General features: G+C 43.5%; 3 protein-coding genes across 26 annotated transcripts in view; 1 reads left to right on the top strand and 2 right to left on the bottom strand.

The window, feature by feature from the left end:
* AGPAT5 (1-acylglycerol-3-phosphate O-acyltransferase 5) overlaps positions 1–503 on the bottom strand; it is a 40,056-nt gene extending 39,553 nt beyond the window's left edge. The window contains exon 1 of the mRNA XM_084826802.1: positions 107–503. Coding sequence (XP_084682928.1) covers positions 107–325 — 219 coding nt within the window. The 5' untranslated portion in view covers positions 326–503. The remainder of the gene's footprint in view (positions 1–106) is intronic.
* The window catches only part of ANGPT2 (angiopoietin 2), a 139,824-nt gene that overhangs the window by 144 nt on the left and 114,867 nt on the right, over positions 1–24,813 (top strand). For 6 of the 20 annotated variants that reach the window (XM_084826795.1, XM_084826793.1, XM_084826800.1 and 3 more), the window contains exons 1-3: positions 9–14,870; positions 16,581–16,670; positions 23,908–23,980. The gene's annotated coding sequence lies outside the window, so the exon portion shown is untranslated. Of the gene's footprint in view, positions 1–5; positions 14,871–16,580; positions 16,671–23,907; positions 23,981–24,813 lie in introns of those variants that run through there. The other 14 variants (XM_084826790.1, XM_084826784.1, XM_084826783.1 and 11 more) reach the window with 10 other exon arrangements.
* Positions 19,953–24,813, bottom strand: part of MCPH1 (microcephalin 1) — a 156,223-nt gene continuing 151,362 nt past the window's right edge. For all 5 annotated transcript variants that reach the window (XR_014786585.1, XM_084826774.1, XM_084826777.1 and 2 more), the window contains one exon: positions 19,953–24,310. Coding sequence is in view for 4 of the 5 variants with exons in the window: in XM_084826774.1 (XP_084682900.1) it covers positions 24,249–24,310 (62 nt within the window). In the remaining variant the exon portion in view is untranslated. The remainder of the gene's footprint in view (positions 24,311–24,813) is intronic.

Below are 24,813 nucleotides of genomic sequence, written 5' to 3'. Positions count from 1 at the left end.
CTGGGACAGGGCCTGCTGTGGGGCGGGAGGTGGGGTAAGGAGGAGGATGGAGTCCCAACGACGGCACATTGCCACCAGCCCCACAAGACCTGGAGCCCGCCCTGACCTGTACGCCGGTGTAGTTCTCGAAGAAGAAGAGCACCATGCTCTGGTAGATGGTGTACAGCCGGTCATCCACCTCGTGGTAGAAGCGGGCGGGCAGCACGGTCGAGAGCAGGCGCCAGGCTCCCCAGGCCAGCACGTAGGTGGGGGCTGTGCCCATCATCACGGCGGCGGGCAGCACGTAGCGCAAGGAGTAAGTGTGGAGCACCAGAGACAGCAACATCTTCTTGGCCGAATGTGCTTTGCTTTACGTGTTGGGCTCCCGCCGCGCGCTCCCCTCACCAGCAACGCCGCTGCCACCTGCAGCAGGAGGAGGCGCCTCTCTTCCTGTCCCTCGGGCTCCAAGCGAGACGGGGGAAGGGGACGGCTTCGGCGCTCAGCCGCATGGCCCGCGGGTAGCCGAAGCAGGAAGCAGCATGGGCGGGCGCGGGGAGGGGAGGGGAGGGGCGCGGGGCGGGGCCCGGGCGTCAGGCAGAGAGAGTTGCCGACACGCTCATTCGCTCCCTCACAGCTTCGCCTCAAAAAGCGCCGCCGCCGCCGCCCTCACTCTTACCTACCACCATATTGCCCGGGCGAGAGGGAGGGGAGGAAGAACACGGCGCTGCGACGAGGCGGCTCCGCCTCGCTCGCTGGTGGCCGCCGGGGGACTTCCGGAGGCTGGGCAGGCCGCACCCGGCCGAGCATTTAGCCCGCCTCAGAAGCTCGGTGTCTCCGCCTCTCTTCGTCCCCGCCTGCTCCGCGGCGGCGCGAAGCGCTGACACGGGTTTCTGGGCGGACGGCCGCGACCACCTGCCTGGCGTAGGTGTCTGGCTGGGAGGCGGTGGAGTAGCGCTCGTGTTCAGACAGAGACTCTGCGCGCGCTCGAGAGCTGTCCGCAGGTGTTGTTACACGCATTGGGGCCGGGGAATAAAGTTGTGCCAAGGGAGCGGGGAATGCGGCTTGGTTAAGTGGGCCACCGTCTGGCCGGGTTGGATTTAAAAGTGCGCAAGAGATCCCACACCGGGGACAACTCTGGACCCCGCCCTAGCCAAAGATCAGTTGCCATTAGCAGCAGGTGCCGCTGCTGAGGAAGTGCAGATCCGCTGCTCGACAGAGCGCTAGAGACCCCAGCCACAGCTAGGACTGGGTGCTGGCCCCGGCCGGACCACCCCACCGTCGCACCTGCTCAGCGAATAGCTGCCTCCAAACAGCGCTGTCTTTTTTATGGATGTTGGGACCGGTTATGGGTCGAGTGATACGGGCTGTTCCTGGTGTGTGAGTGAGAGAGAGACGTACGCTCACACAAAACGGTAGTGCCTACAACATCTCTTCTAAACTTAACTTGGCTTCTTTTGCGTTCCAGGTCATTTAATTGCTTAGATTGTGAGCCCCGTGGGGGCGGTAGTGTTAGCGCTTCGGTAAAAAGGCTGTAAACTACTCTGAGCCCACGGGATAGAGCAGGTTATAAATCCAAGAAATTAAAAGGGGCAACAGACCTCATGGACTGTCTCCTCAGATTACTCTTTTCATTATATAGTCACCAGGGCATTTGCTGGTACTGAAAACATTCTAGTGCAGAGCCTAAGGGCCCAAACAGACATTACTTGAAAAGTGTAGCTCCTAGCTACGTCTTTCCAGTAATGTCTGTTTTGGCCTCTAGGCTCAGTAATGGAATGTTTTCAATACCAGCTCACCTCTATGGTGAACAGCACACAAAGGAAAGAGTACTTCTCATTTTTACTCTAGAACAAGTTCAGGGGCCAGATAAGGGCCCTAACTGGGAGTGGGGGTAGGGGGCTTTAACTCTTTCCCAGTGCTATGGATCTGATCTAGATTGGGGGCCACACACCTGCAATTTATATTACATAACAGTGATCCATGCAGTCAATTGAGCTCAGTGGAACTTCTGAGTAGACCTACATAGTAGACCTACTTACTTCTGAGTAGACCTACATAGGATTTCTCTAACAGGTTGGCTTTTCTTCTTCTGGCAAGGCTATTGTGCTTTTAATGGCTTCATAACAGGCAGGTAGAAATTAAGCATTGAATTGATGTGGAGGATTTGTGGAGAATTGAGCCTGTTGAATTTCTGTCTGCCATTAAAATCATAGCAATTTAATCTGTTTTAGCAGATGGTTGCAGCTGCATCTTTCCTTTCATTCATCCTGCTCTCCTTCATTAGACCCCTTCCTGCACAAAAGTCCTTCCCAACTATTGCTTTTTATCAACCTGAGGGAGGCTCTGTACCCAACAGATTTGGCTTCACCTTGGCACAAATATGACAATAACAAGGTTGTTGCCACTGATTTTTTCCCATTATCACAAAAATAGCCTTTAAAAATGGCATTACTTTGCCCCCTTTTAACCCCATGATTGCTGAAGGAAAGCAAATTGGAGTCCCACCCAGAAGACCAAGAGCCACTGTGAGGTTGCACCCCTAGCCTCTCAGGAAGAATATTACAGCAAGGGGAAGAGTGACTAGCCTGGCTCCAAGCAGCAACCAGAGAAGGAGCAGCAGCAGAGAGCTTGCATACCTTTCAGTTCCAGCAAGAACACTTGGGTCCAATTTCCAGTTCTTTTGAAACTGCAGAATCATCCATTAGCTGGAGAAGGAAGGTCCCTTGGGTTGTGCAGGGGGGGTACGGGGGTATAATTGCAATCTGTTGCAATATTCGCTGAGGATTATTTGATCTATAGCAGCAATGCACATTTTCAAAACAGTCACATCATTATTCATGTATGGTGTCATGTGGCTCACACAGTCCTCTTTTCCAAATCTGGTAGGGTTCCTGTGAGAACCAGTGTAGTGTAACTGAGGATAAAGCGGCATTCTTCTGCTGAGAGACCCAAGTTTAAATTCTTGCTTAGCTAAGAAACATACTGACCTGTTTTGTACAATTGCCAGCATAGTTAACAAGCCATGGTGGTCACATGCTGGCCTTATTTGCTCAGTTACCCTCACTGCCTTATACTGAGTCAGCTCACCATGCACAGCTGACCATGTTGCCTGAACCTGGCGAGGGTGGTTGGGTGGTAAATTAACCACCCAGAAGCCATGGCCTGTTTTAGGGGTCTGGGGTGGTGTGTTAACCATGGCAGCAACTCACCCTCGCTGGGTTTGGATAATACTATAAGCTGTTCTGGTGAGGGTAATTAAGCAAATTGGGCTGGCATGTGACCATGTTGGCTTGTTGACTGCCTGGCGATTGTGTAAACTGGCTCACTGGATAACTTGGGGAGAGACCATAGCTTAGTGGTGGAGCACATGCTTTGCATGCAGAACTCCCTCGTTAGATCCCTGGCATCTGCAGTTCAAAAGGTTCAGGTGGCTGGTGATGGGAAAGACTGCTGCCTGAGATCTTGAGGAGTTGCTGCTTGTCAGAGTAGACAATGCTGGGCTAGATGGACAAACAGTTGGGCCTGTTATAAGGCAGCTTCCTTTGTTCCTTGGGCCAGTCACTGTCCTTCAATCTAATCTATGTTGCAAGGTTAAAATCCCACACACATTACCCTGTAGTTCTCCATGGAAGGGCAGAACAGGATACAAATGTGACAAATAATGATGCAAGAAAAAAACCTCAGGAAATGCCAGTTACATTTTCCTTTGGGGCATCCTCACATTGACAGTGCTGAAAACCAGTTGCTAAGACTGTACAAGCTGTGACAGTCTCACAATGGCCCCATCCACCATAAGGATGGGTGGAGCATTTGTGTAAACGGAGGCTTCTTGAGACACAAATATACCATGGCTGAGATATCAGATGTGCATATATTAACCCCCCTTCTAAGCTGTAATTCTAAGATAGTACTTCCTTGCTGTTACGGACTAGTACAGCACTGCTGTTCAAGTCTTAGCACAGCATTGCTCTCACATATTTTCCTTAGGTTTTTTTTCCATCTCATAACCTAAGAGCTCAAGATGGATTCCAAAAAATTTTCTCAGAAAACTCATGTGAGGTAGGGATGTATGTGTGTGTGTGTGTGTGAGAGAGAGAGAGAAATGTGCACACATAAAGCACTACAAGGTCTTCAACAGTGATTCATAACTAAGCGGGTTTCAAACTTGGGTCTCCTACATTTTCTTTTCTGGCAGAGCTCCTGTACAGCTGACTGACAGGCAGAAATTCAACAGATAAAGCTTTCCACTTCAGCAACTTTCCATTCTGGAAAAGCAGAGTTCTGGCAAAGCTGTTAAATTATTATTCAGTCCCTGAATCAAGGACATGGGAAACTGTTTTGGGGATGCAGTCTGTTTATTACGGCATAAGTTCTTGTCGTCTCCAGAAGCACAATATGTACTTCAGGCTGTTGTCTGCGGAAGGTAACAAACCAGGGTACTTCTAAAATGTCAGAGCACTTTCTGTCCTTCTTTGTATCAAATGTGTGCCTGTGTTCAAAATGCTACATTCCTATAAAATTGACCCAGGTTTCAGCCCATTTGGCTGTTGCCTTATCACTTGCCAGGGACACCAGTGGATATTGTTTCCAGTTGGGGGAAATTTAAAATAGCAGACTACCATGAAGACCAGAAAAGTACCATGGCCCTTGTGTCATGGCAGATTTCAGATGGGGGATTAGGAAGAGAAGGGAAAGGTGGGAAGCATGGATGTATGTGTTTAATATAGGTACCTGAAGGACCACCTTTTCCCACCCCTTTTGGCTGTAAAACTATCTCTGTGGAATGTTCTGCCAAGGGATGTTTATCTGGCTCCTCCCCTCAAAGGGGAGGAGCCAAAGCTCAGTGGTGAAGCACCTGCTTTGCATCTATTAGCTCTCAGGTTCAATCTCCGGCATCTCCAGGTACAGCTAGGAAAGACTCCTTTCCGAAACCCTGGACAGCTGCTGCCATTCAGTGTCAACGATACTGGGCTAGATGGACCAAAGGTCTGACGCAGTATAAGGCAGCTTCTTATGTTCCTAATGTCCTTTTGACGCCAGAAAGCCAGGCCTTTTTAATAAAAAAAAGAGAGAGAGAGCTTTGGCTATTGGGCAGTATATAAATGCAATAAATAAACAAAATAAAAGTTTAATTGTTTTTAGCCTGCTCTTTTTCGTGATTTTCGTAGTTTTCTTAGTCCAATTTTATTGTCATACAACCTGAGTATTTTTACTGAAGAGTGGGATATAATCTCAAACATAGTAACCCTGTTCAGCAGGTGTGAACAACCTTTTTGGCCCCGAGGGCTGCATCAGGTGTCTGCCGGGGTGGCACGGGCTGCACATGCACGCCCATGCACACATACATTCACGTACAACTCACACACACCACTCACTCCCACTGTGCTTGTTTTACATGCATTCTAATGCTGAAAAGCCTTCAGTTTAAGACAGGGTTGGGCTACTTGTGTGCCCTTCCCTTAGAAGTAATCTGTCAGGGACTGGGGTCCCCCTATGACCCCCTCCCCACACACAAATTACTCCCACTCACATATTCTCACTCACGTCACTTCCCCCCACTCACACGCATACACATACCTACTCGCTTACTTAACCCTTTCTGCCACCACTGCCATAAAAATAAAGCATGCTCTAGGAACAGGCTCTATGGTTCCTGCCATAGAAACTTCATTCCTAAAATGTCATAGGAAGCAGCCAGGACCCTTCAAACACTGCTTCCTAGGATGGTCTGGAAATGAGGCTTCTATGAAATGAACCATAGAGCGCATTCCTAAAGCATTTCTGCTCTCTTTTTTTGGCAGCAGCAGATGCTGGGGGTCTGAGAGGCTTACAGACAGGTCTTGGGGGGCTGTCTGTGGCCCACAGGCCCCCCTTCTTCTAACTCCGCTATACAGTGTTCACCTCCCATACGATTAGAATCGCATGAAGGCAAGAGTAGGACTGCACTCTCTGGCCCTGCTTCCCAGTTGCCCAGACACACAACGATGGGAATGATGGGATCCCAACGATGGGATGCATTATCCCAACGATGGGATGCATTAGGGGAAGAAGGCCTGAAGTGGAGAGCCTAGCCGGTTTAGAATCCTGATTGCACAGGATGTGCAATCATGCAGGGAGTCTAACTGCATAAAGCAGACTCCCTGCTTCAGACCTTCCCCCTCCAAAACGTGGAGGGCAGCAGAACCAAGCAATAAGGATACAGTGGAAGGTGTGTTGCACTATCAGTGTTCCTGATCAGGGGGAGGATTCTAAGTACGTTCAGCTGACTGCGCTTAGACTCCCCCGTCAGACCTTCCCAAAGGTACAGCCAGCTCACTCATGGATTTTGACAGTGGGGCTAGTATGGGTGGCTGCTTGCCTCGCTCTACAAGTTCAGGCAATGGTGCCTGAGTTGGGCTAAAATGTCCAAGTTTGTTATCTCTATCATCAGAGATATCTACCTCACCTCCAGATTTCTCTCACAATGGTTCCACCATTAAATTAGAGTTTAAAAACTCTATAGTGCCCAATAGTTTTTCCTAGGTATCTGAATAAGACGAACATGTAAGTTGCGGTTCCAGAAATATGATACTGTCCTACACCAAACCATTTGCCAGGGGGGCATCAAAAGTGAATAGAACTTCATTTTTATTAACTCTTATTAATGAATAGAAGTTAATAAGTTATATTTTTAAGAAGTTAACATTTTAATAACCCTACAACTTTTTAGACTGGTTGCTCAGGCCACAGTTACCCCTTTTACATCACCAAAGAGAGGTTACAAACACACCCAAACTGTGTGGGTGTTTACTGTTCTATGGTTGTTTTATGATGTAAGCCTCTTCTTTTTTAGTGAGGCAAGTTACAAACACATTAGACGGACAAGCAAAACTTTTCTGGATGGATAGATAGCCTTTCTGAGTAAGCCTGTATGGGTTTATTTAGAAGTAGATACATCACACCCGTATTGCACACACAGTACAGAGCTTGTGCCAGACATACTGAATTTATGTTGTTTTGTCCTCCTGAAGCCATATATTGGATCCATCCTGAACTAGATGTCCACCATCCTCCTCCTCCAACAAGAGGAGCTTGCTCACCATAGTATAGTGCATGGGACAGAGCCACTTGGGGCCTAGCCTAGCTATTTTTTAGCATGAGAAACAGCTGCTTTAGCTACCCATAGCTATTAGGTATGCCATCCTGCTCAGGTATTTTTAGTCCTTGGAGTAGGGGAAATAGGAAGCCCTGCCCTTTTCAGTTTGCCACAAGTTAAAATATAACTGAGTCTGGAATGCCTTCAGCTCAGAAGTATAAACCTGCTCACTCATCCAATACTAAAATGGATTTAGGAAAAGGGCACTGAGCTGTTATCTGTTTCCGCAGAGCGGCATTGAGGGCACTGGAAAGCTTCAGACAAGTAGCCCAAGGGGTGGGGGTGGGGAGAGTTGAAGAATCTAAGGTTTCTGGGCCACCTACAGTATATAATGTTTTAACTTTGTTACGTGTGTCACTTTAGGTATGTGTGTGTGTTTATTTCAGTGGTAGGAATGGAGAAGCGCTTTCAAGCAACAGGCTTTTGTATGTGTGGCCTTCTGTTCATGGGAGGGCATCCTTGGATCCAAACCCAAGGTCCATAGTGCAATTTAAAAAGGAACTGTGCTTCTTTACCACTTGATTCCTATTAAGATTCATACAGAGATCAGGGCAGCTCAAAAATACTCACCTGTGGAGGTGCAATTTTGTACAATCAGCAGCTCCACACAATCCCAGCTAGATTATAAACCCACTGGTGGCCTGTATACTCCTGTGCCCTATTATGTGGGTGTCAAAGCATCTTAAACTGCGCCTCTGCCAATTAAGTTAGGAAAAGATGGGGCTGATTCATTAAAACATTACATTCATTTTTTTTTCTAATGTGGAACTTTGCTGAAATCAGAAAAAGAACTACCAAAGTTTTTAGGACTCTCTTTTTATATTTTCAAAAGTATGTTGAAACAAAGTGGGGTGGTGGTGGTGGTTAAAATTATATAAACAATGATTTGTAAGAATATAAAGCAGCTTAATGCAGCAATTTTATTTGTTGTTTTTAGTCAAGGAATCCAAAGGATATTTGTCTGTAAACCTGCTGTCCCTGAGGCAGATTCCTCCTTTCCACAGACCACTAATTTGGGACAATATCCAATTATAGTCAGGGACTGGAATGGAAACTTGGATGCAGTGATTGTTCTATGCTATTTGGGCATCTTTTAGGGGGAAAGGCAGTCAACAAATTTAAGAAATAAAATAAAATGAGTATTTAAAGGTGCAGAAACAGGTCTGGGTGTAGTTGTCTCATTATACCATTTTGCTCTTTCCTCTCCCATCGTTATGATCCTAACCTTAATACACTGCAGCTTCTTTTGGTTTTAAGTAAGATAGTTACTGGCAGCAGGAGATGACGGTATCCCAGCTGAACTGTTTAAAATCTTGCAAGATGATGCCGTCAAGGTGATGCACGCCATATGCCAGCAAATTTGGAAAACACAAGAATGACCAACAGATCGGAAAAAATCAACTTATATCCCCATACCAAAAAAGGGAAGCACCAAAGAATGTTCAAACTATCGAACAGTGGCACTTATTTCACATGCCAGTAAGGTAATGCTCAAGATCTTGCAAGGTAGACTCCAGCAATTCATGGAACGAGAATTGCCAGATGTACAAGCTGGGTTTTGAAAAGGCAGAGGAACTAGAGACCAAATTGCCAATATCCGCTGGATAATGGAGAAAGCCAGGGAGTTTCAGAAAAACATCTATTTCTGTTTTATTGACTATTCTAAAGCCTTTGACTGTGTGGATCATAACAAATTGTGGCAAGTTCTTGGTGGGATGGGGATATCAAGTCATCTTGTCTGCCTCCTGAGGAATCTGTATAACGACCAAGTAGCAACGGTAAGAATAGACCACGGAATGACAGACTGGTTTAAGATTGGGAAAGGAGTACGGCAGGGTTGTATACTCTCACCCTACCTATTCAACCTGTACGCAGAACACATCATGCGATGTGCTGGCCTTGATGAAGCCAAGGCTGGAGTTAAAATTGCTGGAAGAAACATTAACAATCTCCGATATGCAGATGATACCACTTTGATGGCTGAAAGCGAGGAGGAGCTGAGGAACCTTATGACGAAGGTGAAAGAAGAAAGTGCAAAAGCTGGGTTGCAGTTAAACCTCAAAAAAACCAAGATTATGGCAACCAGCTTGATTGATACCTGGCAAATAGAGGGAGAAAACGTGGAGGCAGTGACAGACTTTGTCTTTCTAGGCGCAAAGATTACTGCAGACGCTGACTGCAGCCAGGAAATCAGAAGACGTTTACTTCTTGGGAGGAGAGCAATGATAAATCTTGATAAAATAGTTAAGAGCAGAGACATCACACTGACAACAACGGTCCACATAGTTCAAGCAATGGTATTCCCCGTAGTAACCTATGGCTGCGAGAACTGGACCATAAGGAAGGCTGAGTGAAGGAAGATAGATGCTTTTGAACTGTGGTGCTGGAGGAAAATTCTGAGAGTGCCTTGGACTGCAAGAAGATCAAACCAGTCCATACTCCAGCAAATCAAGCCAGACTGCTCACTTGAGGGAATGATATGAAAGGCAAAACTGAAGTACTTTGGCCACATAATGAGAAGACAGGATACCCTGGAGAAGATGCTGATGCTAGGGAGAGTGGAAGGCCAAAGGAAGAGGGGCCGACCAAGGGCAAGATGGATGGATGATATTCTGGAGGTGACGGACTCGACCTTGGGGGAGCTGGGGGTGGTGACGGCCGACAGGAAGCTCTGGCGTGGGCTAGTCCATGAAGTCACGAAGAGTCGGAAGCGACTGACTGAATAAACAACAACAACAATCACACCAGCTGCTGGGAAACATGGGCGGAAGGGTGCTGTTGCTCTTGTGTCCTGCTTGTGATTTCCTGGTCGACAGCTGGTTGGCCACTGTGTGAACAGAATGCTGGACTAGATGAACTCTTGGTCTGATCCAGCAGGGCTCTTATGTTCTTATGTTATGTTCTTGTACAGACTCCTCCACCCACTCCAATCTTCAGGACAATTATCCCTCTTGCCTATTCATGCCCCCCTTCTCTTTTCTGTTTGTAGTTTCCTGCTTAGATTCAAATCAACATTTTTCTGTCAAAACAACCCTTTTACCATCTTAGGGCCACATCTACATGATGTGTTTTTATTATGTAAGGCCAGCATGGAGGGTTTAATACCTTACTTTTAATAGCCTGTTAGCTTACTACTGAATCAGAGAGATTCAGGAAACAATGGTGTTGATCTTAAGCTTGATCACCATAACTCTGTTTGCTGAAGTTCTCAGAACACAGCTGTGAGCCACTTCTTACCAGAATATTGGTACTTCATTCCAATGTACTTCTATAAAGAACAGCAAACCAGTGCAAACAGGTGAACACCAGGGTATGAATGAAAACCAGGATACACAAGCATGAAGGATCTCAACCATAGTTAAAAGAATAGACGGGGCTTAGCTTATATGCTTTTGACATAACATTTATCAACATATATCTTAAGACACGATTTCCAATAAAAATAAATTTTCAACAGTATACCAACCTATTTTTTAAAAAATGAAAATGTCAACCAAAACAGCTTGGGTATATTTTCCTAATTTTTGCATTTCAGTACTGCGAAAACTCTACAAGTAATTCTTGTCGTGTCGTTTCCCCCTCATAATCTTACATTATGCTTCTTACGAGATTGCACTGGAAGTCTATGAGCTATTTCCGTCTTGTCCCTCTATTTCCTGCTTTTTCCTATTTCTAGCTCTCAGTCACCAGTGGCACATCTGTAGCTGCAGTTGTTGCTGCCATTACTTTGAGCCCTGTAAATATTGACAGGTATAGTGTATTAAAGGAATGTAGAAAGCTGCCTTATACCAAGTCAGACTATTTGTCCACCTAGCCCAGTATTGTCTGTTCTGATCAGTGGTGGCTCTTCAAGGTCATAGGCGAGCAGTCTCACATCATCTGCTATCTGGTCCTTTCAACTTGACATGCCAGGGACTGGACCTGGGACCATCTGAACGCACAGCATGTGCTGTACCACTGAGCTTCATGGTCCCTCTCCTAAACAAATTCAGCAAAATTTACATAACAATGTGATGCTGCAGCGTGTATCTTTTGAAAGTTAAAATGAAATCTGCCCAAATTTCTTCAATCCAATTTTACACCTCTTCTTGCTTTTTTTCCCCTTACTGTTTCAGCCAGCAGGGTGTGCTAGATGTTAGTCAGTTGATATGTCTCATCATCATCATCAATGAGAATGCATTCACCCACCCCAAGGAGTCTGTTCTCAGGGAAAACTCTAGCAAACATCACCATTGTGCATAAACTACCAGTTTATTGTCTGTTTACCAGTTTATTACTATCTTGTACAAGTAAACAAGATAGGCAGCAAACAAGTACAATGTTGCTGACTGCTGAAATCAGGCCAATGCCCCAGGAAGGCTATGAGCATAACAGTATTGCAAAGGGACAATTTCTAGTGGCCTAGTTTGCTTTATTTCTTAAAATGCATGAACAGGAATCCATATTCTTCTGTGGCTATCCATTAATAAAATAAAATGTTTGAAAGTGAAATTATTATTGAACTCATGCTGAAGAGAACTGATTGGGTTAGACATTTTGGTGTGAATGATGACTTGGAATGTGTTAACTTGGTCCAGTTGACCTCTCTCAATGGATTCTGTAGCAGCTGTTATCAAGTTTGTTAACCATGTTTTTGTAACTCTCCTAATATACTTTTTTTTTTTATCAGTAGTGCTCTAGCATAATTCCCAAGGGTGCTCCGAGAAAGGAAGTGGAGAATGTTCTTTTTGAAAGCATGAAGTGGGAAAATGTTAAGGACTATTTTTAGTGGCACTTAGGCTGTGGAGATCCCAGACATTATCTATCTATTTATAGCTATTCTTTTGGTTAAAAAGATGTAGCCACAATCATTTGCATGCTTTTACAGTCACTTACAACTGATAACCTTAATTTTGGATGATATTAAGATAGCCATGTGGAAACAAAGAACAATAACTTATAATATATTGAGATAGTGTCTTACCCCAATAACCTGCAATATAGTGCACACATGGAGATCAGAACCAGATTTCTAAAGTCTGGTCATTCCATACATGCGATGTGACAGGAGGCATGCGTGCTGCACATTCCAGCTGTGTGCAATATGTGACTTGGGATATATGTACATACACCAGGTTCCTGGGATCCCACGTCCTTGAAAAGTGGGTGGAGGGATCATGAGAAATGGATGTACTTGTATTAGATGTTTCATTCCGCCCATGTTGCTGCAATCTCTAAGGGCCCAGTGCCACATGAGTGGGGCCAAATGCATGGATCCCATCATTACCATTTCAGGATCCATGGCAATGATCAGGTAGGAAGGACAGGCACAAATGGCCTCACCCATGGGTGCCAGACTTCTAAACAGTACAGCAGCGCCATGGGTTAAAACCATAGAAAAGTGACTCCAACATTACTACTGTAGCATCTAAACTTGTTAGGATCTCAGACTAGGACTGAGGAGACCCATGTTCAAATTCCCACTCAGCCATGATGCTTGCCCAGGGGTGACCTTGCATCTGTCACTATCTCTCAGCTATCTCACAAGATTGTTGTGAGGATAAAATAGGAGACAGAGAACACCATTTGGAGCTCCTTGGAGGAAAGCAGGATATGAAATAAATAAATAGTAAAAAGGGCACCTCATATGCATGACGTTGGGGGGGATTAGTATGTGGATTGATGTGCTGCCCCTCCATGCATATGTGACTGGCAGAATTGAAGCATCAAAACTGGCCATAGTTATTCATTATCACTCTCTGATCTGTAACTACATAGAGGATTGCAGGAAGTGCACTTATAAAGGAATAATCATAATAAAATTGCATATCTTATTATACTATCTCCTATCTTTTTGTTATTTTAATTATTTATATATTGAATATTGTTTAGCCTTCTTATGGTTTATTTATTTTGTATTTTGAAGCATGTTGTAATCTGCATTAAGAATTTTTTCATCCCCCAAAGCTAGAAATCTATTAAATAAAGAGAAAGAGAGAGGTATTTGTACATCCCCAAAATACTCCCATACCAGCCATGGGATGGAAACAGCATCTACGCATCCAATTTTCACAGGTGTTATATTTTTCTTGACACTGACTTCTGTAAAGGTCCACACCCACAGCAATGCTACTGATCGGCCGATGAGGTACTTACTACTGGTGGTAGTCTTACTATTGTGGACTAGTTCACACATTCATGTTCATCACTTGATGGCTACAGCATCAAGCAACGGCTTTTATGTGTGAATAAGCCATCACAGATCTAACTTAAGCAACATTTTCATGCCATCCTAAATGTTTTGGTAGAGTAGTTCACGCATTCAATTACCATTAATCAAGTATTGAATAATCATGCGAATGCCTTTATGTGTGAATCAGCCCTGTGCATAAGGCAGAGTTACCTTGGCTTACTTCTCTGGAATGAATGTATGACCAACATAGAAAAATACCACTAGTGCTATTTCCCAAGAGTGTCCAACTAATTTCCTTTTTTGCCATCCAGCATTCTGATAGGTTTTATATGGGATATTAAAACATATAAAACACTATTGCATTTATAAAAAGATTTTGAATAAGATATGGAATTTACTGGGAACAAAACATAAGTGCTTCCCAGACTCTGCTTTCAGTGACATTTTTCTTGTAATTGGATGTGTGTTGCCTGGGCAATGTCAGAGAAAATATAAATCCTCTGCCATGAAGTGGCAGCATTCTGCCCTCCAACTCTGCAGTTGACAATCTTTGTGCATAATTACATTGAGATGTTGCCATTGGGAGAGGGTTGAAGCCTGTATGGAAGGGTAGGTTCACACAGCCATTGCTTATGCAATACTGTTTTCTGTCGCTGTGCATGAGCTCTGTGAACATCAGTGAACGTATTCCAAGTCCTGCTAACGTTTGGCATAAACATACCTTGTTCTCTATGTTGATGACATACTCATAAGAACATAAGAAGAGCCATGCTAGTTCAGACCAAGGGTCCATCTAGTCCAGCATTCTGTTCACACAGTAGTCAACCAGCAACCCACAAGCAGGGCATGAGCACAAGAGCACTTTCCCACCCATGTTCCCCAGCAGCTGGTGTACATAGGCTCACTGCCTCTGGTACTGGAGGTAGCACAGAGCCATCGATAGCCTTTTCCTCCAGGAATTTGTCCACCCTGCTTTTAAAGCCATCCAAATTGGTGACCATCACTACTTCCTTTGGTAGCAAATTCCATAGTTCAACTTTGTGCTGTGAAGAAGCTGTCCTGAATCTCCCACCCATCAGCTTCATAGGATGACCCCAGGTTCTAGTATTTTGAGAGGGAGAAAAATATCTCCCTATCCACATTCTCCACACCATGCATAACTTTGTACACCTCTATCATGTTTCCCCTTACCCTCCTTTTTTCCAAGCTAAACAATCCCAGTTGTTGTAACCTTCTGTCATAGGGGAGATGCTCCAACCCCTTGATCATTTTAGTTGTCTTTTTCTGCCCCCTTTCCAGCTCTGCAGTGTCTTTTTTTAGGTGTGGTGACCAGAACTGTACACAGTATTCCAAGTGTGGCTGCACCATAGATTTGTATAGGGGCAATATGATATTGGCAGTTTTATTCTCAATTCCTTTTCTAATTATGCCTAACACAGAGTTTGCCTTTTTTACAGTGGCTGTACACTGGGTTGACATCTTCATTGAGCTGTCCACCACAACCCCAAGATCTCTTTTCTAGTCAGTCAGCGCTAGCTCAGTTCCCATCAGGCTATACTTGAAGTTGGGATTTTTTGCCCCAAGGTGCATTACTTTACACTTGCTTACACTGAACCTTTTTAGGAAGACATTTAGACTGTCAGTTGCTGTCTTAACTGAATTATGTTATTACATTGTATTTTGAGGGCTTTAATCTTTGTAAACCATCCAGAGAGCTTTGACTATTGGGTATTCTAGAAATGTAATAAATGAAATAAACATAATAAATGAAAATAGTTTTTTTTAACTGCCTCTGGATTTTGAATAATTTTTACTGCTACATTCTTTTGGGTTTTTTTTTTTTTTTTTGCTGCTGCTCTAATGTTTTACTGTTATATTGTAAGGGTTGTTTTGAATCGGTTAATTCAAAGTTTTATTCTTGTGATTTCCTGCCTTGACCTCTCCAAGGAAAGGTGGGGTATAAATGTTTCAAACAAACAAACAAATCCTCTCAGGTTCAGCCCCCATCTGCAAAATAGGGATACTAATCTAATTCACAAAACTGCTGTAAGGATTATCAAGAGAACATATGTGAAGCTCATTAAATGCTTGAAAAGTGCTGTATGAGGGCTATATAGTATTACACTCTAAATGCACTGAGCATTCAAAATATTGTAATAGGGAGTTCTATTCCCTTTTCCCTCACAGAGGCCATTAGAACCAACTGCCCTGTCAGGATGAAAGCAAGTAGAAGTAAACTGTCACCATCACTTCAAATAGGATTTTAAAACTACTTTAATTATATAAATCTTCTCTCCCTCCCCATTCCTTATTTCTTGTGTCGTGTCTTAGATTATAAGCCTGAGGGAAGGGGCTGTCATGCTTCTTATCCTTGCAAGTCACTCTGGGGGCCTTTTTGGCTAAAGGGGAGGGTAAAAATGCTGTAAATGAATAAAACATTCAATAAATACATGCAAATACTTCATAGTGTACATGGAACATTCACTTTTCAAAACTGTATCTGGAACGGATTTTGGTTTGTATCACAGCAGATATCCTGTAAAATATCACAGCTTCAGGTAGCAAGGAAAAAAAGTACACAATATTCTAAGAAAAATGAAGAATGCCATTCAGTATCATATGTACTAACAAATTATGTAGAAAAAAGAAATTAAGGAGCTCATTGTTATGAGACAATTTTGGAAATAGCAGTGTTTATAGACTTTCAGAATGTGGTATTATGCCTATGGTGTAATGGAAGACACCGAATATTTACATGTAAATATCAAACAAACACCCGCTAAAATGCAGTATAAACAGGGAGGAAATGGCCTGGACAGAGATGGGTGAACTTCCTTGACATAAATATGTCAAAGATCCTACTAGCACAGGAGTGCCTGCTTGACAGGGCGCGCGCGCGCACACACACACAGGTTTTCTTTAATGAATGAAAGCTGTAAAACACAAATCCTAGAGCAGCCTTCCACAACCTGGTGCCCTCCAGATGTTTTGGCCCCAAACGCCCGGCATTCCTGACCATTGGCTATGCTGGCTGGGACTGATAGGAGTTGAAGTCCAAAACATCTGGCGAGCACTAGGTTGGGGAAGGCTGCCCTAGAATATCTGGACCACAGCTTTTCTCCCACTGTCTGAATCCTTCCATACTATTCCCTAATCATTTGGGGTAGGGAGGTTTGTACAGAAAAAGTTTCTACCATCATAAGGATTTCAGAAACTACTTATGAATGTGTCTCAACATTAATTGCAACATTAAACTCAGACACTAACTACTCTTGTCTCTCTTGCTCCATCTAGGGGGGAATCTGCATGGCAATGGTTTTGAAGCATTTTCTGGTTATATCCGGATTTTCATGATATCGCTTTGGTCCGTCAGCAGCATACAAGGCAAGAAAAGTAGAGTATACACTACCTAAAACCCACTTTCATGGGGCACTTCAAAACTGCCATACTTCTGGGTTGAGTAGGTCAAGTCCAGCAAGTAAAACTGAACGTCATCAACCACATAGATGCTGCTCAGCGAATGAGAGAGGCTTGTTCCCTGCCCCTGTCCACACTCCCCTGCTCAGGGAAGTTTAATGGAAGTGCTGAATTAAGCTCCTGTAGTTTACCCTACATCTCTCCCCTCTCATCCACCACTGGGATATTTTGAAAGATTAAAACAGGCTACTGCGATATTGTGAATGGTTGCTCCATTGCTCCTCCCTGAGGAAGGCAAGGGATAAAACCCCACACTGGAGCAGGCGAGAGCTCATTGCCTTCGCTCCTGTGGTCCGTGGAGACAGCCTCCCTCCCCCCGCCCACTGCTCTGCCTCTCCCCACTGTGACATTGTGAATGGTGAAAACAGTGCTACTGTGATATAGTGAATGATTAAAAGAGATACAGCGAAAGGGTGAAACACCGCTACTGCAAAGTAGTGCTAGGTGGGAAAGGAAGCCTTGTCCAAAAACGCCCTACAGCTAATGGGGAAAAAGAGGGAATGGAGGGGGAAAGGGGATGGCTGCAGAAACACCACTAGGCACATCCAGGATTAAATGCTGGTGGACAGGGCACAGTGCAGCAGAACTGTGCAGGAGCTGCATTTAAGGAAAACAACGCACTCATACGACTTTGTGAAAATGTGCCTTTTCCAGAGGGAAGCTGTGGGGTTGCTGCAGATTGGCCACAGCATCATCTGTCACGAATGACCCCAATGTGCTATCGCTCCACACTTAATCAGCCATGTAGATTGGGCCTAGGTCTAGGAAAGCAGAGAGAGGTCAGATGCACACCTGTTTAAATTTTCCAGGCTTTATCCTGATAAGTACTTCCTGATTCCTTGTAAATGTAAGCTAAATTGGCACTCAAAACCACTATAAAGGCAAATGACTTCCATCAGGGGAAGCTTCTGTATACACCTTATACATGAGTGGGGTCAAAACATCCCATTCCTTCAAATACCTTGTTCCAAGACATCTGTAGACAGGTACACAGCAATGGGATGGAGATGTTCAAACAAGTACCTCTTGCTACAAAATGATATTGCTGAAAATACCCACTGTAACAAGGTGGGACCATGCCAGGCTGCTCAAAGGACTTCTCCAAAAGCTTACCACCAGTTCAGATGTCTGTCTCTACAAAATGCTTAGGCATTCAACTAGGAACTTACCAGTATTTGATTTAACAGCTTCCTGACTTCAAATATGTAATAGCAACATCTAATCATATGATTTAGGTATTCCAGACTGACACTTGCACAATGCACATATCTTAAAAGTTTTGACAAGTCTAAATATTGAAATTATTAAAAGCATCAAAGGTTTTGCCTAGAACAAGACAAGAAAACCAAAGCACCCATTGCCCCAGGAAAGCTGCTGCAGATGCCTCCTACATGAGCACCAGTGTGGTCATTTACAAGCTTGTTATCCACAATATATGCTGCCTGCAGGCCTCTATAATGGAAAACTCTGTGCAACAAATGAGATGTCAACTTCACCCACTTATCATTAGTTTTCAGCCTTGCCATCAAATACCCCCAGGCAATCTCATTATTATTATTACCAGCTGCTGTGGATGGAAGGAAGTTGTTTTAAGGCCCTGTTTTATGATGGAAAGGATCTCCACACAGTATATGGCTTCCAGGATTAAGAATACTGTCTTCGAATAACAGTCATTTCAATTCAGAAAGCACAGTTAGGTGGAAGGTTAAGTACTAACGCCTTCAGCTTTTGTGAAACTTTATGGAAGACAGTTGTATAGAAGCACCGACGTATACCCTGCAGTCAAGTTATCCTATTCTATGTATAATCAAAAGGTCGCGGAACAGTTTCATTTATTTAAGAAAGAATAACACGGCCCCTACATGGAGCTTTCTACTTGGAAGCCTAACTCCCTTTACTTCTGGCATTATTTGTAGGCTAGATAGTAGTTAGTTGTTTTATCTTACAGCTTATGGGATACCTTTATAGAAGTTTCTTGAAAGAGCATCCTGCATCCTCATTATTTTCAACAGGGGAGAAAAATGATAAAAGTTTTATTGGCTGGTATTGAGGTTGTATTAGAAAGTCAAGTTTAGTGCATTTCCTATACCTCAAATTGGGGTTCATGAACCCCAAAGGCAGGCTTAGACCGCAATCCTATGGGACTGGCGTTCTTTAGACAGACAGCTTTGAGATCAGAGCTCTTCGCCCATCCAAAGCCCTGCCAGCAAGCGCCAGGTCTCTCAGCCCGTCTAGTTTCCTTACCTTGCTGTGTGTGGTGACAGCACACACAGCAGATCCATGCCTCCCCTCTCCTGTCACGCCTTTCCTCCCTCCCTGTCCATCTTCCAATCTCAGAGGAGGAGCAATCTCAGAAGAGGGGCTGCCATGGAGCTTTCCACAGTGACTAGGTGGGGAAATCCAATCCCCACTTGGATTCCCCCTCCCCCTCTGAGGTCATAGCTGTGTCGACAGTCTGGGGTGGGAGGAATCCACCATATCCTATGAACCCTGAGATGCCCTTCCAGGTACCATAAATTGCTCTCTCAACGGCTGGAAAATGGAAATGGTTGCAAATATGTTCTTCTTAAGGGAAGGTGGGCAAGAAACGTATCCTCCTCCAGGCCACGTAGGCAGACTTCAATGTTGAACTGGAGCAAAAGAAGCTTCCTGCTTCAAGTTTCTAGACACTTAAAGCTGTAGATGCTATTGAGCATAGATAATCAAATCACTTTCTTGGTCAGTCACTGCCAGCTCGTATCCAATGAGTGTATATGTGAAGCTGGATTTTTTTGCCTCAATGTGAATCACTTTACATTTGCTTACATTGAATCACATTTGCCATTTTAACACCCATTCTCCCTCTTTGGAGAGATCCTTTTGGAGCTTTTCACAATCCCTTTTTATTTTAACGACCCGAAATAATTTGGTGTCATTGGCAAACATTACCACTTCACTGCTCACTCCCAATCCCAGATCATTTATGAACAAATTAAAAAGCACAGGTCCCAATGCCGATTCTTGTAGGACCCTGTTGTTTACACCCCTCCATTACGATAATTGACCATTTAGTCCTACTCTCTGCTTTCTGTTCTTTAACCAGTTACCAATCCACAAGAGGACCTATCCTCTTATTTCATGAGTGCTACATTTGGTCAGGACAGAGTCTTTGATAACATACTTTGTCAAAAAGCCTTTTGGAAGTCCAAGTAAACACTGACCTGGTTTGCACAATTGCAGGGTGGTTAATAAGCCACGGTGGCTTAGCCACCCTATGCGTGCCAGCCAGATTTACATAATTACTCTCACTGGCATGGCTTTTTGTGACATCTGAACCTGGGAAGGGTGGTGGTTGGGGTAGTTAACAAACCACCCAGCAACCCTAAAACAGGCCATTGTTCTGGGTGGTTTGTTAATCACTCAACCACTCACCTCACCAGGTTTGGATATCACCAGAATCCATGCCAGCAAGGCTAATTATGTAAAACCAGCCAGCATGCAACCGGCACATGCAGGGTGGCTTACAAGCCACCGTGGCTTATTAATCACCAGCGATTGTGTGAACTGGACCATTGTCTACCAGATCACCCCTGTCCACATGTTTATTGACACTCTCAAAAACTCCTTTAATACCTCCTTAACTTTGTTATCATCCAACCTCCATAACTGGGTTCCTGCTTCTGATGTATTTGAAGATTTCTTTATTGTTGAAGGGTTACTATTGTTGGTATTATTAGTGATATGCTTCTCAAAATACTTTTTTGCATCTCTTATTATCTATTTGCATTTCCATTGTGCAAGTTTGTGTTCCTTTTTGTTCTCATTTGGGTAAGACTTCCATTTTCTGAAGGCAGCCTTCTTTCTCTAATAGTTTCCTTGCCAGTGCTTGTTACAAATGCTGGTCTTAGCCTTGGTGCTGTCTTTCCTGACCTGTGGTATACATCCTAGCTGAGCTTCTATTATTGTGATTTTGAGTAACTTTCAAGCATTTTGGAGATCTAATCCTCTTGAACCTCCCCTTTCAATTTCCTTTTTACTAGTTCCCTCATTTTAGAGAAGTGTCCTCTTTTGAGGTCAAATGTGACTGTGTTGGACTTCCTTGGCAATTTTCTACTTAAATATAAATTAAATCTGATAGCACTGTGGTCACTGTTTCCAATGGTTCAATAACACTCACATCTCACACTACGTCTTGGATAGCACCACTTCAGATTAAGTCCCATGTTGCCTCCCGTCTGGTCAGTTTCATGTTCAACTGTTCTAGGGTATTGAGAAATTTAATCTCTTTGTTATGACTGGAACATGCATTTATCCACTCAATGTGAGGGAAATTGAAGACATCCATTACTACACTTTCTCTTCGGGGTTATTATTAACATTTCTATAACACCCCATAGCCGAAGCTCTCTGGTGGTTTACAAAAGTTATACATTAAAATACAATATACAGAATTTAAAAAACATTTACATAACAGCATATGGACAATATATACAAACAACATATAACTAAAAACAACTTTGAAAAATCCAACAATAAAACAACACAGCTTAAAACAACACAGCTTAAAAACAGTATACAAAAGTCAGCAGAAGGAACAAGAGTTCTACCAAGGGAAGGCCTGCCGGAATAATAGTGTCTTTAATGACTGCTTAAAACGCTTAGAAGAGGTCAGCAGGTGCATTTTAACCGGCAGGTCATTCCATATCTGAGGGGCGGCGAAGGAAAAGGTGCTCTTGCGCCTGGCTGCCAATCTCACATTAGGCAGCCGCAGCAGAGAGCCCTCAGAGGACCTTAGGTGGCAGACTGGGATGTAGGGGAGAAGGCGCTCCCTAAAGTACCTTGGACCTGGACCATGTAAGGCTTTAAAGGTAAGAACCAGCACTTTATATTTTGCTCGGAAACAAATTGGCAGCCAGTGTAAAGATTTTAAAACCAGTGTAATATGGTCTCCACAGGATGTCCCAGAGACCAACCTGGCTGCCATATTTTGTACCAGTTGAAGTTTCCGAACTAAATATACAGGCAGCCCCAAGTACAGCACATTACAGAAATCAAGCCTAGAGGTTACCAGCGCCTGCATCACCGTTACTAGATCCACATGTTCCAGGAATGGGCATAGCTAGCTTATCAGCCAAAGTTGATAAAAGCATTTCTCACCGTTGCCTCTACCTGGGGTACCAGGAGCAGGGTTGGGTCAAGAAGCACCCCCAAGCTGTGAACTTGCTCCTTCAGACGGTGTGCAACTCCATCCAGAACTGGTTGACATACCTCAATACCTGAATTAGGACCCTTTACAATTAGCACTTCTGTCTTACCTGGATTCAACTTCAGCTTGTTCTCTCTCATCCAGCCCATTACTGACTTCAGGCAGTCATTTGGAGAAATCATACCTTCCTTGGATAAAGATGTTAAGGACAAATAGATTTGGGTGTCATCAGCATACTGATAACACTCAGCCCCAAACCTCCTGATGATCTCTCCCAGTGGTTTAATGTATATACTGAACAGCATCGGGGTAGCATGGAGCCCTGAGGGACTCTACATAACAGTTCCTTTTTCAAGGAACAACTATCCCCGAGTGACACCACCTGGAACCATCCTGAGAGAAAGGAGTGGAACCACTGCAGAGCAGTGCCCTCAACCCCCAACTCCCTCAGGCAATTCATAAGGATACCATGGTCAATGGTACTGAATGCCACTGAGAGATCCAAAAGAATCAACAGGTATGCACTCTCCCTATGGATTCCCAGGCGAAGATCATCCACCAAGGCGACCATCGCCATCTCAACTCTTATCCCGTTCTGAAGCCAGTTTGAAATGGGTCCAGGTAATTAGTTTCATCCAAGACTGCTTGGAGAATTGCCTTCTCAATTACCTTGCCCCCAAATGGTAAATTACTTAATGGCCTATAATTATTGAAGACTAGGGGGTCAAGGGAAGGCTTCTTCAGAAGCGGTCTAACAACTGTTTCTTTCTGACACGATGGAAAGTTACCTTTTGGATGCCTCCTTGATTTCACTTTCCATCTCAACATCACCCGGAGCATTCTGGTCCAGGGGACAACAGAATGTCCCCAGTACTACATTAGTTTTTGAACCTGGTATTGTCATCCACAGTGATTCTGTGGAGAAGTCTTCCCTTTTAAGATTTTTAGTTTGCTTGACACTATCCCCTTTGATGTACAGAGCAACACCACCTCCAGTATTCTCTTTTCACACATTACATTTTAAACTAAAACTGTGAATGCCACAAATAGATGTTTGAAAATACATTTATTGTACAGATATGATTCTGTTTGTACACTTGGTGACAAGCCTGATTGCTGTGTGATGTGTGAAATGGCCCCTACTATTACATGCAGGAGTAGATTTCTACTTGTGAAGGATTATTTTGAGGATTTTTTGCAAATAGATATTGGAAAAATCTTTCGCCTATGCACCAGTTGCATACACTCTGATGACTACTGATTTCTCGATTATACCTGGGACAAATGTTCTTAGTAGCTAAAATAGGAGATGTGTAACAAGGAGGTTTATGCATAAAAACCTCTATTTCCGTACACCTATCAAGCAAGTAGAAGTTTTCCTTTGAAAGCAATGATGACTTAGACTCTTCTCATTTAAATACATTTGTTGTAAATATCTTTATTAGTCTCTCACTGTAAAATCTGTTACATATGTGCCTAATAAAACTGAGCAGCTGTCCCAAGAGGTTGCCCTGTACACAACTTGAAATTCATTTCAAGAGAATTTATGAGAAAATCCATTTGGAATGTTCGGTTACATAAATTAGTGATGACAGTTTTTTCTGTGTAAAACATTTATGAGCAGGCTAGAAGACCATGATATAAAGACTTTTAACTATAATTTTAAAAATAATATTCTACTGTTTACTGGGAACCATGTGTTCACATGTCACTTTTTATTAAAATATTTCTATTTCAGTCCAGGATATATTGCTATCTTGGCAGCAAGTTCTCTAATAAACGGGTTCATATGGTTGCCTATGAAGGGTGGTGCATCTTTTGTAGATAGCAATTTCTATTGTCTTTTTGTAGATTGGCATTTCTGTGAAAAGTTTGTATGAAGGCAGGGTATGAGTTTTTCTGTTTATAGAGAATAAAAATATATGCTAAGTTGAAAATTCATCTCTTCATACTTTATAGGTCTTGACTTCATGAACATCAGATAGATCTATTTACAGCCCAGTTTACAACATCAGTGAGTTAAAATGATAATGTAAGGCCAAACACAATGTAATTTCTATGTGATGCTCAATGACTGTTCAGATAGTAATTTTACCTGGATTGTACTATGGGTGTGATTTGCTCACTTCCTTCCCCACCTCAATGTTGCAGGTTCTTGGAGTCATGTTTTTTTCAATGAGCTTGGCTTTTGAACTTGTTTCATGCCATTACATTAATAAAGTGGAGCCTGAAAGTATTCATTGTTCAATATACTAGAAGAAGTCCAAAGATTGAGGCATTAATGAATAATCCTATGTATGCTATACTTTATTCTGAAACATATAGCTTTCAAGAGGACAGATTTTGTGATGGGTGATTGAATCTGGGAGAGAAAATAAAGAATGTTATTTAGAATTAATACAGAATCAATAGATTTTTAAACTTTAAGGTATGTCATTTGTCCTAATATTTAAAATGTTAAAACTAATCCCGCTGTCAAGTCCCATACATTCCTGCATTGTTCAATCCAGAAAAAGTGAAGTGTGCTCAAGTGCCAATGAAGTAAAGTTCAGTCATCAGCACGCCTAACTTGCTCTATTGAGGTTGAGTGTAGTATGGAGTTAAAAATATACTACAAGGGTGGCGGGAGCCTGATTCTCCTGGGAAACAGGGTGTGTCGGGGAGGAGGTGTGATCTCAGCACATGGGGGGGGGGGTAAGCCTCCCCATCTCTGCCCAGCAAGGTAGCATGCATGTGGGGGAAGAGTGGGTGTGTGGTAGATGTGTATGCACATGAGCAGGTGTGTGCATCCCTGGATCTACCACCCTTTGCCTCATGTGGTCCTTAGGGACCAAAAGGTTGCCTACTCCTGGTGTAGGAGAAATT

Source organism: Heloderma suspectum, chromosome 1, assembly GCF_057233095.1.
Source record: "Heloderma suspectum isolate Gila_16-S chromosome 1, 16-S_ref, whole genome shotgun sequence".
In the NCBI taxonomy this organism is placed as follows: Eukaryota; Metazoa; Chordata; class Lepidosauria; order Squamata; family Helodermatidae; genus Heloderma; species Heloderma suspectum.
The sequence above is the reverse complement of the archived record's forward strand: the minus strand, read 5'-3'. Positions and strand labels throughout refer to the sequence as shown.